Here is a 14,317-nt window from a genome sequence, read left to right as displayed (position 1 = left end):
CCATTCATCCAAACAGAAAAGTATTTTATTGTATTAAACAACCTCAAACTCACCAACATTGCAGCTGTACGAAAAGCTTGACTTATCCTCTTTCTATCTGCAAAGTGTTTGTTTCATACAAATCCACATGTGTACGATGAAACAAACACTTTGCAGGATACAGTAAGAGGATAATTAATATATCGCCCCCTCGCCAGATAAGGTAAACGGTGGGCAGTTACAGTACCTAACACCAACAGTGGGAGGCAGCACACACCAACACGACGATCTGTCTGCTGGAATTGGGAAATACAAAAGAAGATGAATGAAGACATGAACTGATGAACATCTTTGACAAAACTGTAGGCTACTTAATTGGACCGAGGAAGTTTTTACAATTACCAAAGAATGTTGTGTAATGCCAGGTAGCACTCCCACTGGCACTGTCTCTCAACTCTCACCCACAGTGGCAGTGATGAGTCTGACAGCGTGCGTGGACTGTTGATGCTGAGGCTAGCTTTAGCTACACACAGGTACAAACACAAAATGCGTTACTATACTTACTTACAGTAGCTATCGTTAGCTTGCTTGTTTTGACGAGGCAAACTTATTTTCAAATATTGATATCATGCTGCGTATTGCACTTGACTTTACAGCAAAACCATCGCTTTATCGACAAATAACTGCTAAATGTTGGCTGACAATATGGCTACTGGAGTATCTACGGTATTTAGACTGTTTATGCTAACGCTAGATGCTAGTCTGCTTGGTAGTTCTTTGCACTACATTTGAGCGAAAATAAGTTAATAGTAGTTATAGCACCTTTTTGACCCCAACTCCTTCAAGCATGGTAAGCGTCTAAGCGTCATGCTACTGAGGTTATGATAATAACAAGATGGTCGTCCATCTGAATAGGATATCTTGCTTTGGATGCAGTTTCCAGGTGAAAATTCCTCATGCAGCTTCTTACATGACAAATGTGCGCGATGCAGGACAGCACATCATTTATAAAGAGTGTCAGCGCAACAGCCTACATGTGTCTGTGGTATGAGTTGACTATATAAAATGTAATCAAAAATAGCCATTATCTACCCTTCAGGGCATCAACGTGTATCATTGGACAGTGACCCCATGGTTCTCATAGTGCTCCACGACCATGGATCAGCCCTTCAGTGCTTCTAGTGCCCCAGCAGGCACGATTTTCCAAGTGTGTTTCCCTGGAGCCCGCGCTGCCGTGTTGGACAACCTGAACCGTCAGCGGGAGGAGGGCAGGTTGTGTGACCTCTCCATACAGGTGCAAGGACATGTCTTCAGGGCCCATCGCTGTGTGCTGGCTGCCTGTTCACCTTATTTCCACGACCAGGTAATTTATGAATGTGATATACATTGGGTGCGTTCGTAAATTCACACTGAGCGCACTGGTGTTCTCGTTGGTTTCTTCAGTACACTCGGTGGCCGGTGCGCTGTCGTTGTCGCTGTCTGGTGTGCTGGCTGCGCCCCGGGTGTGCCGAGTATCCGCACTGACCAATCCTACTCGGAAGTTGGGGTTTTTCTGTGCGAGTGTGTGTCACTGCGGCGTCTCAAATGCTCCTCAGTAGCCTCGGTCCCAGGCTTACTCATCTGCGAAGAGAAAAGCCTGGTCACAACGTAAGGCAGAGACGGTATTGGCGGAAGTGTCAGCCAGAACATCCGTCAGATGCATTTCCCCTGGATACGATATTCTTTCGACCAATCACAAGACTTGTTTCATACACAGAGAATGTAAACTGATTTGTAAAGAGTCAACGTCATTTCCTTGAGCGGTACTTCCGCCGAAATCCTGCAACTTAACAAATGATACCGTCTACAGTAGCGTAGGTCTTGCCCAGCGCAAGGCGAAAGCTAAGCTACTGTAGCAAGGCAACTTAGGCAAACATTTAGTACATCACTATACTAGTGTTCATCATTTACCTTGGCCCTTGTTTTAACTGGTTAAAACGACCAGTTTTAACTGGCCGTGAATTAGCTGGGTGACCACCCAGCACACTAAAAAACTGAGCACATTCCCAGTGTGCATATTCTAACACATTTATAGTGTGGTGCACAAGGCAGACAATATGCATACTTAAAATAATATTAGTCATGATAGTCATGATAGTGAAAAGGTAAAGACAAAGGTATTTCCAGAAGTGATTCAATGTGGTCTTCTATATTCTGTCAAATGTGTTATTCCTCAACAGGTGCTACTGAAGAATGTCACCACTGTGTCCCTGCCCTCAGTTATGGACCCAGTAGCCTTTGAGAGTGTCTTGAGCTCTGCCTACACGGGCCAGCTGAGCATTGTGCACGACGACATCGTCAACTATGTCACCGTGGCCAGCTTCCTCCAGATGTGGCACATTGTGGACAAGTGCACAGAGCTCCTTAAGAGGCCTCGGCCCCCTGCGGAGTGCACTGTCGTGGATGCTGCTGCAGGGCCTACTCACGCCGGCACTTCCTCTCGGCAACAGTCCCCTAGCAGCACGGACTGCATGTACATGGAGAGGGAGGTGAAAAGGAGGGACAGGAAGCCTGACGCCCTGCCTCCCTTGGCCACATGGAGGAGGCCACAGCAGTTTTCACGATGGGGCCGTCCAAGACCCTCGCCAGCCCAACACTTGGCTGATTCGCAAATCGACAACCTTCCCAGCTTCGGGGAGAGTGAATACTCCAGCTGTGAAGAAGGATGGGTATCCAGCCATGAGAAAGCGAGCCCCTTCAGCCACGATGGCCACGGTCACAACAGCAGGACTCATCGTGACGGCGGGGTGTTCAGCGGTGGCGAGGCATTGAGGCAGAAAGTCAGAGTTCATCAGAGGGGAGCAGCGCTCAGCTTGGAGAGACTGCATGATAGGAATAGAGACAGTGTTGAGAGTGGCGACGTGCTAGAGAAGAGGAGGACTGAAAGAAGAGCAATCGAGGCAGATGAAGGAATAGGAGATGAAGTGATGGAGAAGAGGGAAGGATTGGTGCAAACTGTCCATCCAGGTGAGAATTGAGTTTCCCCAATCCCCATTCTAGATATGTGACGTATGTGTTTGTATTTTCTGACCTACATTAATGGGTTTTATTATACTTTCTGTTATCCGTTCTAGGAGATTTCCGTCCCGGCACACACCAGAGTGAGGACACTGGACAAGCAGTGGGCAAAGTGAGTGCAGAGGAAACGAAGGAGAAAGAACAGCAGAGGGAGACGGAGAAAGGTGTCCCTGCTTCAAACATGACCTCACTAATTGGTTGTGAAACTGAGGGCGGTGTTCCTGGTCCAACAACGCGAACACAGTGGCAGACCACCCCCTGGTCCCAGCCTGAGTCGAGGCCACAGGACGGAGCAGAGGACACCTACGATGAGGAGGATGTGGATTGTGGACGCTTTACCGAGGGGACCTTCAGCGGAGACACATACGATGAGATTGAAGATGGCACAGGGCAGGTTTCCCAGAGACCTCTGCTGCCTGCATCTCCCGACAACGGTGAGTTCACAATGGGGGCGTCCGAGATTAACTGGCAGAGACCAGTGACCCCAACATCCAGTCGCCACCTATCCCCATCCTCTGCCCCATTCCCACCCTCCTCTTCACCCCCCACCCCATCCTCGTCGTCATCGCTCTCCCTCACAGGAGCCGCCTATACAGGCAAAGTGCACTTCTGCCACTGTGGCAAGGCCTACACCCTGAAGAGTATGCGTGACCGGCACGTCAAGATGCAGCACCTAAACCTGCGGCCGTTCGGCTGCCCCGTTTGTGCCAAGTCCTTCAAGATGAAACACCACCTGACCAAGCACCTCAAGACACACGGAGGTCTCCGGCCCTATGAGTGCAGTGTGTGTGGGAAGAAAGTTATCTGGAGGGACAGCTTCCTGAGGCACCAGGCCCGATGCGAGAGACTTGCTGCCAGCTCCTCTGCTAATGATGATGCTGTAAGTGTAGCGGCAGAGCTGGGCGACGGCTATAGCTATGGTTTTGATGAAGGGGATGCAGCTTTTCTGGCAGCAGGAGGCCAGGTGAAAGTGGAGGAAGTGGATTTTCCCATGGGTGGGATGCTGGGCAACGTGTCTGGGATTGTTGATGAGCTAAGGACTCAATCGAGGAGCCTGGACTGCCATGTTTTTAAAAAGGAGAGTTTTAGCTAAAATAATACGGCATTTCACTCTAGTCAGATTCTTTCAAGATTAAACATTAAAAATGTATATATGAGTACATGGTTTTGGTTCTTCAACATTGAGCAGCAATAACAATAACCAACAAAGAATAGTGTAAAGACTTGTGTAAGGCAACAGAGGTCTCTGTTGCTCAACAACACATCATAGTAATTCAGTGCATTTCAGTAATGAATGAACATACAGAACATCAAGAAGGAATGAATATTTAACAATGTGCTTGAAAGGTGTGGAGATAATAGGCCATGCTTCAGATCACATATACCGTAAATGTACACTACAAAGGGAAATGTAAGCATCAAAGGGCAACCCTACAATGACCCCAGATAATTCATATTTGGTATAATTTGTATGTATACATAATAACCTGTACCTTACAGTAAGGTACAGGGGACATAGTTATCTACACATACAAATGGAAGCAGCAGGAATGGTGGTAAATGGGTTGTGGATGAAAGGTCAGTTTGCCTTTGCCTATCATCTCACCAGGGCAAGATGCTGTGGGCTGATTGAAATAATCTTTCTAAAGGGCATGTCATTTACATGAGGTATTCTTTTTAGATTGTAAATCTATCCTTGTAGGACTAGGCAATATATTTATATTTTTGGATGCGGTAATATGGCATAAATGTCTTATCCTGGTTTTAATCACATAAGCCTTTATTATACCTTCAAATATTGTCAATTGTATAAAAACGTGTAGTTTCACAATTGAAAGGAAATTGACACATTACGATATTATTGATATGGAGTATTGGTCAAAAAAGGACGACCGTTGAGCCGATTCTACTTATGGCTCCGAGACATGGACACTTTCAAAGAAACTAGAGAAACTGTTGGATGGCACTTACACCCGCCTTCTAATGAGAGCGCAAAATCGGTCTTGGAAGAGCCACCCATCGACTAATCTAATATACGGTAACTTTCCCCGTGTTTCTTCACTAGTCCGATCCAGAAGAACACAGTTTGCCACTGCTACAGAGCTGACAATGAGGTTATATCTTCCCTTCTTCTCTGGAGTCCTGCCTCAAAGCAGACCAGAGGTAGAAATCTGTCATTCCCTGATGTCATCGCTAGGGACACAGGCATCAGTAAGCAGGAAATGGTGATGGCAATGAAGGACCGGGAAGTCTGGCTTGATATTGTGAAATCCACGATCTCGTGGATTTCAAAAAAAAATCTCGTGGACGAAAAATTATGATTGGTCAAAATATCGTGATGTTTGATTTTGTCCGTATTGCCCACTACCTTGTAATATACAGTACATCCTTACACAATATACTGTATCTTTACTTTCTCATAATTTTGGTACTGTTAAGGACTTTGAATATTAGAGAGCCAACAAGAATAATGGCTCTGCATAAAAAATGTAAGAAAGCTTCCTTTAACCTTGCTCGTATATTGTCATTGCTGATTTCAAACTACTTTGAGCCAATTGATCACAGGAACAGTGAATGTAGGTTAAGAGTCTGCTAATTGTGGTTGAAGGTCCTTGAAAAAAAATTCTCAGCAGTATTTCCAATGATGGGAAAGTTGTTTTTCCCATGGCTAGAATTAACAAGGGAATCCAACAGAAATTCTGCTCTATAGTTCCGTGGAGCGAAAATCGCTCTGAGTTTATGGCTTAGTGAATCTATTTTTGACATCTGTAACAACTAATGAGACCCATTGTGATTTTTTGGTGAAGAGCCAGGTCATGTTAATGTTTACTGCTACAGTATATGATTCTTCCGCAGGGATTATTGCTTTATGATTGGGAGATTTTTTATCCTTATCCATAATTGGTGGGCACACCTTGCCTCAAGTCTTCACTGTTTCACTCTTTAGTTGTGCTGAATAAACTTTTCTAGTTACATATTCTGATATGCAGTGTCCAAGGCCCTCATTCTTATTTACACATTTAATGGGAAGTTGTTGAAATGTATCAGTATTTCAACCTTGCACTATTGTCTATTGGTTGGTTTGTGGCAGATATGTGTAAAGTTAAAACATGCTTGAAAAGGTTTTATAAGAATATCATGCTACATTAGAATGGATACTAGGATATTTGTTGTATCTTTGGACTAGACACACTTGGTGATCAGAGAATTCAATGTTATTCTGCACTAGATAGAATCAGCAAACATTTTAAAATCAAAGGAGACAAAATGTAAATTTGTTTTTTATTTCAAGCTAGGATCATTACAAAATGTAGGTATACACAGTGCCACAAGATGTCAGCAACCTCAGGCAAACATTGGCATTTTAATAATTTTATTGAACACATAATTACAGTAAACATACACATCACATGTACAAAAGAAGAAAGGCATCATTAATTATGCACAAATGAAGTTGAAAAGAAAATGTTTCCAAACATCACACTGTCCTTCAGTGTCCCAAGTCCTGTAACCACCTTTCGTTACCACTTTGACCTTTGAGCTACTTACCATCTGACCTTCTGAGTACCTTCTGTTAATAGATTTATAAATAAAATGTGAATGTCATTAGAACAAAGAATTAACACATTAATATACAAAGACGTTTCTATAAATGTGATAGATGCAATAAATGTTCATATAAAAAGAAAACGGACCACATCTTTAAGGATATTTTGTTTTTTCAATTGTGTAACAGTGCATGCTGAAAGGGCATTTTATTCACTTGGATACCATAATGCTATTCATGTTCATGTATTAAAGGGAAGGCAGGTAAACCAAATGTGTTTAGTAAAATAATATTAGTCTCCATTTACCATTTATGTGCAAGTTTCCAGTTGAATCTTCAAATGCATCACACAACCACATACTTTACAGACAATAACTTTTACACAGTCACAACACATACGGTACAACAACCACTAATACTCAGACACACACAAAACACATAAAGGTGTAGGACGAGGTTTGTCACTGCTGTTGCTGAAAGCAGGAAGCCATATAAAGCACATCATGTACAAAATGCAGACAACAGGGATACAAAAACAAACAGTTTCCATGAATACACCTTGAACGCCAGACAGACTAGACATTAGCACCATCAGACCAATGTTCAGGAATGGGTGATGTGATACAGTAGCTCATTGAGCAACATTTTACAGTAGGATGTTTTGCTCTTATAAATACCTGCAATATATGTTTACTGCATTACCAAACCTTATAGCATTACAAAGCCAAGTATATAGAGATGTACATAAAACTAACCCTCATAATTAGAATAAAAATGAATGTATAGCAACATTGTAACTAAATTACATGTACATGCTCGTCCCGTCCCGTCCCCACCTCAGTGACCACATACATTCCAACAGAATGCATAATATACTGCAAGTGCCTATGACATTAACCACACGGCGGCCATATTGCTCTTATGTCATACCCGGGTGTGATGGAAGAGCTAATTGGTCATCATGTGACTATGGTCAGTTGTGTCACTGTCTAAAAACAAAGGAGCGTGATGTTAGTTGGTTAACATATCTGATGTTGTGAGTCCACTGAACGCAGATCTTTGCCATTTTCTTCATCCTGCCCCATCTCATTTGGATCTGTGGTTGGTTCCTCGGTGGAGGGCTCAAAAGATGGTGCTCCAGCGTTTGGGGGGTGGACGGGGCTTGGTTTCTCCCTGGGAAGAGATGTAGAAGTAAGAGCATCAGGTGACTGACAGATCCAATGCCTGCCTTCTGCAACTAAACATGGTGTCCGTGCAAGAGCAATCTCGGGTGCTGCAATTTTCAGCGTAAACAATGTTGCAACTTGTTGACTTTTGCTTTTGGTAATAATTTCTGATTGTCAACTAGTTCACATTGGTAGGGATTCAAAACGTTGAGTACTGACAGCTGAGGTAGATTAAGTATAGGCCTACATAAATAATACAATATAAAATGTATTGCAAACTTAATGACAGATGCACAAGCCTGAGTTTTCAATTTGCATGATGTGATTTTTACATGTTAAATTATATTTCACAGGAGCTTGTTAGTTTCTTATTATGGTGGAATGTGAAAGCATGATAATGCTTAACAAATGGAAAAGAAGGAGCACGTATAAACTATATATATATATATATATAAATGGCAAAATGTAGCTTGTATAAAATAATAATGAGAAACCATATTATAGTAAGGTACTACTAGCTACTCACTGATCTCTGTTGATAGCATCACTGTTGTATTGAGGCAAACACAAACAAAGCACAGTGTTTACCAGGTATATCCTGTACTCTGTGAAAAGATGGAGTGCTATGATTTGGTTGCAACATGGAGATGAACATTAGGTGAGCTCACCAGGTTGAAGATTCGGGACAGTGTGCTTTGGTCTCTGCGACGTCTGAGGGGTGACTTGGTACTCTCAGCACGTGGTGAGGCCTATGAAAAGATGTTTTATAAGTACAGATGGAGGCAGGCTTGATCTGAAACAGGACCTGGAGCCATGTTGACGATGTTTGTTTTTTAAATCCTTTATTTGAACTGGAAGTTAATCAAACCATTCAGACTATAGAATAAAGTAAAGAGTTTTTGCGTAAACTATGTTGGCTGAAGATAGTCATAAAAAGGGAGCCATTGTTCAAATATTGACTCTTTACTAGACCCCTATAAAATGGGGCACAAAATGTTTCAGAGCGATTAAGCTAACTGCAGGTGTTTTTTCCCCCACATTGAGTTCCACTGACATAATCATTATCAAACATGGTCAAGTAAAAAATCCACTGGGGTTATCCTTTAAGGTCAGGAATACAGCATTTGAAATGTACTATTGCATGGTGTTCATAACACCATGCAGGCGAAAGGGCCTTTCTGTGTGGAGTTTGCATGTTCTCCCCGTGTCCCCTAGGGTAGATACCCTCACAAAAACATGCAGTAATCCTGGTCTCTAAACTGCCTCCCCCTGGCCAGCCGGGGCTCCTGATGGAGGGGAAAGGAACTGGTTGGAATAACGTGTTCCTTCCACGCGCTACGTCCAACCAGGGAAACTCCCCCCTGTCAGGTGTAAAGGAGCAACTTGGACACTCAGGCATGAAGGGAGCATGAGTTAAGTCCGTTGCTCTCCCCAGGTTGGCGGAGGGTGTGTAGAGCCCAGGATCACAGTATAGCATTGGCACAGGGGTGAAAAATGGGTTACAAAAACGTGGGATAAAAAATATATAAAAAATAATAATAACACCATGCAGTCAGGAGTGGAATCTGCGTTCTGATGAAAACCACACATCTGCAAAGAGTTTTTTTGTTGTTGTTTTTAGAATGCTTATCTTCTCATTTGATTTTCGTATTTCTTTTTAGTTATGTGGCGCTTTTGACATATTTTAACAGCCTGATCACTTACAGGCATATAGCACACCACATATACAATCAATATAAACAATTTAAGGTGGTGAAAAACAAACAAAAATAACCAATTGCAGTTATGTGAATTTGACACAATGTCAGTGGCACTGTACAGATGAAACAATGAACTGTATTCGGTGAATAGCATAAACAGGACGATAAGGAAATGTGAAATGAGCATATTCAGATGCATAACGACGACCTTTAAGGGAGAGAGAATGGATTACAAACACATAGCTCAAGAACAATGGGACACACGAGAGGATCACTGTCATATCTCTGACACATACAGCAGGATGGTTCACTCTGGACAAATCACAAATGGGAAGAAATGGCAAGGAGCCAAAACAGGTGGATTAGTGAGTCATCTTCTCCACAGGGGGGAAAGAGAGGTGACAGAAAGTAGAGAGCGGACAGGTAGAGGAGAGGGTAGGAGGACATTGATGCAGGCCAAGAGTTCCTGAGAGAGAATTTTATTTTTTACCAGCGACGGCTCATAAATAGTCGAGCAGTTTCAAAGTCATCCAGAAGCAGTGAGTCGCTCTGGATTGAAGCAAAAGGGGGAAGGGGGATTGAAATGTTATGAAGTAAATAAGCCTGTTGTTCTGTATATCTAATTATAATATAGTGTGTGTGTGTGTGTGTGTGTGTGTGTGTGTGTGTGTGTGTGTGTGTGTGTGTGTGTGTGTGTGTGTGTGTGTGTGTGTGTGTGTGTGTGTGTGTGTGTGTGTGTGTGTGTGTGTGTGTGTGTGTGTGCGCGCGCACGCGTGCACGTACGTTCGTGTGTGTGTGTGTGTGTGTGTGTGTGTGTGTGGGTGGCAGTATTTGGATTTGAAGAAAGAAAACACAGAATAAGGAAGACAGGAGGACAAAGCAGAGGCACCAACAGAAGACAGTTTAGGTAAGACAAAGACTGGCCAACACGTCACAAACGTGCTCTGAAGAGAAGACACCAGTGAATTCTGGTTACACACAGAGCTGTGAAAGCAGCAATAGGATTTAGTTCAATTTGAGAGTGAAGACTAAATGACATACCAAGCCCAAGGCATCCCTCCACTGGACATGAAAGAGAAAGGGAACAGCAAACATGATGTTTGGATAGGATACTAGCTCTGTCTCTGCCTGTTTGCAATTTGAATATTTGTAGCAACAACTCCTAGAAGCATTTTCTAGGCATTATGTGGCAACATATTGGCATGTTATATAAATATGTGCAGTACCTGCTGTAACGAAACCCTGCTAACATATTGCTGTTGTGGACATGCAGTCGTTTCAAATAAAGGATTGTTATGAGTCATCTGCACGGACTGAAGGACTGGAAGACTATTAATACTGTAGTTCTATCCATCCCTATGTCTATAAAACGTAACCCCTGTACTACCTACTATACTATTATAAACCAAACATTCTGAAAATGCACTCACCCTGGACTTAGGAGAGGGGAGAGGAGAGGAAACCTGAGAAACAGGACAATGACATCAGTGTGACTGCTTTTTAATATACAGCAGACTTAACTCTGAAATCCAAATCAATTTATGGTTACGATTCTGATTGAAGGGTGAATTCAAACATTATCAGTATGTAAATAAGACAGAGCAGGGCAAAAACGATTAGTATCCTCTGCTTGAAAGAAACAGTGAAATCACAAGAAGTAAACTAAGATGAAAGAGTTGATACCAGTCATATAGAGTATAGACACTGGTGTCAGTAAAGTAACCATGATGGTTCGACAAAGAGCAAAATGCAGTATTTGTATATTTAAATGGTAAGGGACAGGCAAAACAATGGTAAATGTATATCTAGGACTAGGATTAGGATACTCACAATGCTCCTGAAGAACTGCACAACAGCATTTTCAGCAGGTTTGCGACGGGAAGAGCTTGTTTGGGGTGAGGCGGTATGACCCCGGAATGATCCCTGAAAGACATTGTACAAGGTTTTGTGTAGTTGTTCCCGTGCCTATTTTGAAATTAAATGTTTTTAAATGGCATCATTGTGTTTGCAGTTGAGTTGGTCCCTCAGGTGTAGTAGTATAACTTTAGAACAGAAACCATAAAGGCATCAAATGTTATATTTATTAATGTATCAAAATATATTATTTAAACAAATATAAAATTGGGACACCACCACACATTGGGCACTGGAATTTTCCCCATAATATTGAGTAAGCCTTTCAAAATATCTTAATACTGTACATTTTCTAATTTGGTTACTTGTGTCAACAGCAAAATGCCTTTGAAGTTGGATTTGTGGACAGACAAATATGGCATAATTAAATTCCATAATAGAGATGAAAGTTTAAAGCTTAGCACATAACACAAGTAAAGATTGTGTATTTAAACGTGGGAGATACTGGTTCGTGGATGCCTGTATTATAACCTTACATTCACCTTCTGTATAGTAATAAAACTATGAATTTATGTACTGTAGGCTTATGGTCACATAATACCTTACTGACATTAGCATGGCATTGCACTGCATATAGCATAACATGTAGGTTGATGTGACTATAAACTCTTAATATGTATTTCTGCTTAATAAATGGAGCCCTGTGGACAGCTAGGCTCTCTCTAAAAATAAAAATGTAACTATATAAATAAAGGTCTAAATAAAATAAAAGTAAAATAATCATAAGTCATTGCCGATTGTGAATTGTGTTTCTCACATACAGTTGTAATCAATAATCATGCAGAGAGAGACCAACCTTTTCAGGTATATTATCTTCCAATAGTTTAGACTTCTGAGTACTGAACATTCTAATGATGATGTAACAATGCCAAACGGCCAAATAATGTTATAGAATGGTAGAAATTCGGTAGAAATTCGTAGAAAAATATATAGCCAGAAAATGGTTTATAATACCGGTAGACTGTCCAGACATCTCTACATTCAAATTTAGAATGGATTGAGCCTCTCCCTTTACACCCACACTCATCAGTACACTGCAAAATCCTGAGCGTGCAAATTAAATCACATGAAAACTATTGGGATGTTACACCATGCTATTTCCGAAAGCTCGCGAGTGCATGCCATATAAGTTTCCTGCGGCTAGCCCAGGTTTGAATCCGACTGGGGCTCTTTGCTGCATCTCATCCACCCTCTCTTTCCTGCCTTTCTTGTGTTTCATTGTTCACTATCAGAAAGATATGATTTCAGAATATCTGTAAATGTATTGAACCCTATAAAAAATAATAAAGCATGCTGGTTTGGCATAAGGTTGATAAAGGTGATTGAAAGGTGGATCATATTCACTGGATAGGAATCTTCTTTTTCTGCCTCATATTAAAAATATATTCACAAAGAAATGCACTTTTTGCCAAATTAATTTGTCAGAGGCTAAATGATTGCTTAACTAACATTCCATCATTTGATGTGATCCACTGATTATTTTTATCTAGTCAGAAAGTAAGATCCTATTAGTGTAGGTGAACAAACTGCATTCTTCCCGCACACGCACCAACTTCTAGCCTAGCATGGCCAGACTGTGTAGATATTAGTCTGGAATCTCTGTGGAACTGCCAATGTTCCACCGAGCAAGGCACTTGCACTAGGCTGTAACTACTTGACATCAGGACTTAAAAGACTGCAGTGTTATTGAGCAGCTCCAAGCGGTATATCTGAGTACAATTTCTATCTCAGAAATCTCGTAAAAAACACAACTATGATGTGTTTGTTAATTAATAAAAAACTATTCCCACTATGTCAGTAATCTTGCTTAGCATCACTTTAAGTAAGGATTTAAACTAAAGGCCTGAACCATCCCGTTGTTAAAAGTTTAAAAACGTTATCCATCCCTTTTGGTGAAGGTTTAAAAATCTGAATCATCCATTTAAGTAAATATTTCAAAACCATTTTCAGTAGAGTATATGCTCACCTTGCTTCTTTTCTTTTTGTCTCCAGACAAGAGTTTACTAATCTGATCCATGAGGCCGGGGCTCTTCTTTTTCCTCCCTAGCCCTGAGGTGCTTGCCGTGGACATGCTAGTGGTTGGTTTGGTTGGGTGGGGTTCAGGCGCTCTGTATCTACCACACACTGTTGGAGTAGTCCTCTTCCAAGCAATCCAAAGTCCAGTAATGCCAAGACCCGTCTGTGCTACTTCAGAGTAGTTCGCTGCCCATCTGACGCAGAGGGGGCTGTCTTTGAAGGTGTCGACTGCTGGTCGCGGGGCATCATGGGAGATGAGGTGGGTCAGGTGGGGAGCGAGGGTTAGGCGGTGGCAGTGGCATCCATGGTTCTGGCCTGGCTCCAGGCATTCTTTGGACCTTCAGTGACTGTGGAGTCAGTCACTGCCGCCCTCGATATGGGCCAGCCATTGTTCCTTTCTCCCCATCTGCCTCACCCAGGGCCAAAGGGACAACAAGGGTTGTCTATGAGCCTGAACGAGGACCCTAATGCAAAGCAGTAAAACAGTACTGTGAGCCTATTGTTAAAATGGCTCCCGTACATCTTCTTAATTTATTGTATTTAAAATCGAACACAAAATTAACATATGGAGTGGACTGAAGGAACGGGAACTCTCATTGTGTGGAAGGCGTCAATGGCTATGGACATAGTCGGCCCGCAGCAGCTTTTGTGGTTTTAAAAGTAATAACAAATTGAAAACTCAGTTTTTATTTTTTAGATTTAGTAATTTATCATACTGTTTAAATCTCGCAGGTTACATGGTGCAAGATAATTCAAGTGAACTACAAAAATATTGGTGTGATAAACTGCACTGCAAGTTAACCAATGATGCTTTCGTTAAACTCTGAGAGTGACAGTGAAAAGAATCTTGCACATTGCTATTGCAACATTAACATTGTTTATTGACTCAGCACTATGTATTAAATGATGATGTTCTGCACACATGAAGGCATGAAGGT

General features: G+C 41.9%; 2 protein-coding genes across 2 annotated transcripts; one reads left to right on the top strand and one right to left on the bottom strand.

Moving 5' to 3' along the window:
- Positions 1-312: 312 nt before the first annotated feature.
- On the top strand, positions 313-6,019 carry zbtb22a (zinc finger and BTB domain containing 22a). Its single transcript, XM_080788300.1, has 4 exons — positions 313-512; positions 1,079-1,342; positions 2,199-2,985; positions 3,093-6,019. Exons 2-4 carry the CDS (start codon positions 1,136-1,138, stop codon positions 4,127-4,129), a joined length of 2,031 nt encoding a protein of 676 aa, XP_080644426.1. The 5' UTR covers positions 313-512; positions 1,079-1,135; the 3' UTR covers positions 4,130-6,019.
- A 285-nt stretch (positions 6,020-6,304) lies between these two features.
- mbpa (myelin basic protein a) lies at positions 6,305-13,570 on the bottom strand. Its single transcript, XM_080788301.1, has 6 exons — positions 13,330-13,570; positions 11,280-11,372; positions 10,880-10,912; positions 10,491-10,511; positions 8,418-8,498; positions 6,305-7,756 (listed from the first exon to the last, which is right to left on the bottom strand). Exons 1-6 carry the CDS (start codon positions 13,432-13,434, stop codon positions 7,706-7,708), a joined length of 384 nt encoding a protein of 127 aa, XP_080644427.1. The 5' UTR covers positions 13,435-13,570; the 3' UTR covers positions 6,305-7,705.
- Between the last annotated feature and the right edge of the window lie 747 nt (positions 13,571-14,317).

This window comes from Protomyctophum bolini (assembly GCF_963924005.1).
Source record: "Protomyctophum bolini genome assembly, chromosome: 17".
Lineage (NCBI taxonomy): Eukaryota > Metazoa > Chordata > Actinopteri > Myctophiformes > Myctophidae > Protomyctophum > Protomyctophum bolini.
This window is presented reverse-complemented; position numbering and strand designations above follow the sequence as displayed.